This window comes from Galeopterus variegatus, unplaced genomic scaffold, assembly GCF_000696425.1.
Source record: "Galeopterus variegatus unplaced genomic scaffold, G_variegatus-3.0.2 Scaffold15763, whole genome shotgun sequence".
Taxonomy (NCBI): Eukaryota; Metazoa; Chordata; class Mammalia; order Dermoptera; family Cynocephalidae; genus Galeopterus; species Galeopterus variegatus.
Genome location: NW_007741874.1, coordinates 15102 through 17093, shown reverse-complemented (window position 1 = coordinate 17093; position 1992 = coordinate 15102). Strand labels below are relative to the sequence as shown.

Genomic DNA, 1992 nt, shown 5'->3' with positions numbered 1-1992 from the left:
CTTATATAATCTAAATTTGGTTCTGGAGAGAAGGAAGGAGTTATTTCTCTCTTTTTTTTTTTGAAGATTAAAGAGACCTAAATATGTGTGTATGTGAAAGAGGGAGATTCAAGGTGCAAAGAGAAATGATGTCCCTGTGTAAACAAGAGGGTTGGGACCCAGAACACTGAAGAAGGAATTAGCCTTGGACAGGAAGAAGAACTCTAGAAGCAAAAAAGAAAAGCCATGGGTGGGAATATAAGTAAGTCTAGAGGTGAAGGAGACAAGGAGTAGGTAGAGTTCAACAGTTCATGGTCTTTTCTTCTCTGTAAGAGGAGACACAGTCCTCGACTGAGACTGAGACCTGGGGAGGGGTGCTGGGCAGCAGGCAGGTAGGTGAGCAGTTATGAAAACATTCAATGGCTGTGAAAGAAATGGGAGATGGAGCCATCAGTTGATGAGGGGAAGGAGGGTGGGCCAGCAGAGAGAGTAAAGTTAACTAATTTGTACTGGGACAAAACTATTACCACTATGCGATTTTCTCTGTTCATTCTCAGTATTCAAAGAGCAAAAGTTGAAAATATAAAGGGTTGGAGGATCCAACAGAGAATACACAGGAAGCAAGGAGGTGGAAAATGAGGCAGGTGGTGAGGTACCTAGTAAGAGAACAAATGAGGGCGAAAAGGTCCAGCAGGGAAATGTCACAGCTTTGCAAGCTGTGACAGTGTTATCTGAGAAAAAGGAAGATCAAGTTACTGAAGGGCTCAAAACTAAATAAGAGGAGTAGTAAGAAGAAAAGCTCCAAAGCTACACAAGTATGAAGTGATGGTCAGAGATTAATTTCTATTTAACAAACAGTTATATAGGACTTATTTACCAGATACCATTCCCAATGTTTACAAGTATAAAGTCACTTAATTCCTCATACAAATCCGAGGTAGGTATGTGTATTATTTCTATCTTACAGGTGACAGAATGGATACACAGACGTTGAATAAATGGTAGCCCCAGGATCTGATCCCAGGTGGTCGGGCTCTTAAAACCTGCTGCTGTGCTCCAAGATCCTACGGTGAGAACTGTCCCGATGGTGCTGGGTCTGGGACTCCGCCGTGAAGGGAAGACCTTTACCTAAGCACATCTATCTCATCCTTTAGCGACTGAGCGTCATCTGCCAGAGTAGTCAGCTCATCATTCTGTTGCCGAAGTTCAGAGATTTCCTTCTCTAACTCTTCACAGCGTATTCGATAATCATCTTTGGCTGCTTCTAGTCTATAACCAAAACAAAACAGACAAAAGAAAGCACCGTTTACTGTCTCATCATTCTCCTTAGAATAAGCATGAAAACAAACTCTTCCTGAATATGTCTCCTACTTTTGTGGTCACAAGCTATATTCCCAAGTCTTAACTGTCATAAAGACGGACTCCACTGTTCAAAGGCTTAGAAGAAGTTACAGCTGATTACCATTCCACTGTCAGAAAGCTGGACATCAAGTAATGTTTTTCCAAAATACTGCAGATATAAATCATTCAAAGTTGTTATTTTTTGATTACAAAACACATATTCCTTATTAAAAATCTGCAAAATTCAGAAAGGCAAAGAAAATAAAAATCATATTAATCCAGATAGGTAATAACTGTTAACATTTTTAGAGTATATCCTCCAGTCTAACTTCTATTCATAATTTCCCCCCCAAATATGGATATTACCATTTCTTATTAACCAGATTTGTTTACTTAACATACACCCTTCCTTTGCTTTACAAGGCTCCTTGTCTCTCGTGTCAAATATTTTATCCAGTCAATTATTTACTTTTTATTTATATAAGTACGTAATGTACAGTTCTCAATTCCTATGTAATTTGTTAATTTTATACTTCATAGTTTCCACTTTTAGTGTATGCTTAGACAGTTTTTTCTTTTAATCCTACATTTTCTGTTAGTACTTCTAATGTTTTCATTTTTTTTTTTTTGTCTTTTTCCGTGTCCGGCAACGGATCGCAACCCTCAGTGTCG

At 38.6% G+C, this 1992-nt stretch overlaps 1 protein-coding gene across 1 annotated transcript in view; it reads right to left on the bottom strand.

Annotated features, from left to right (window-relative positions):
- The window catches only part of LOC103582338 (protein Hook homolog 3-like), a 16429-nt gene that overhangs the window by 1508 nt on the left and 12929 nt on the right, over positions 1-1992 (bottom strand). The window contains exon 2 of the mRNA XM_008563963.1: positions 1108-1248. Coding sequence (XP_008562185.1) covers positions 1108-1248 — 141 coding nt within the window. The remainder of the gene's footprint in view (positions 1-1107; positions 1249-1992) is intronic.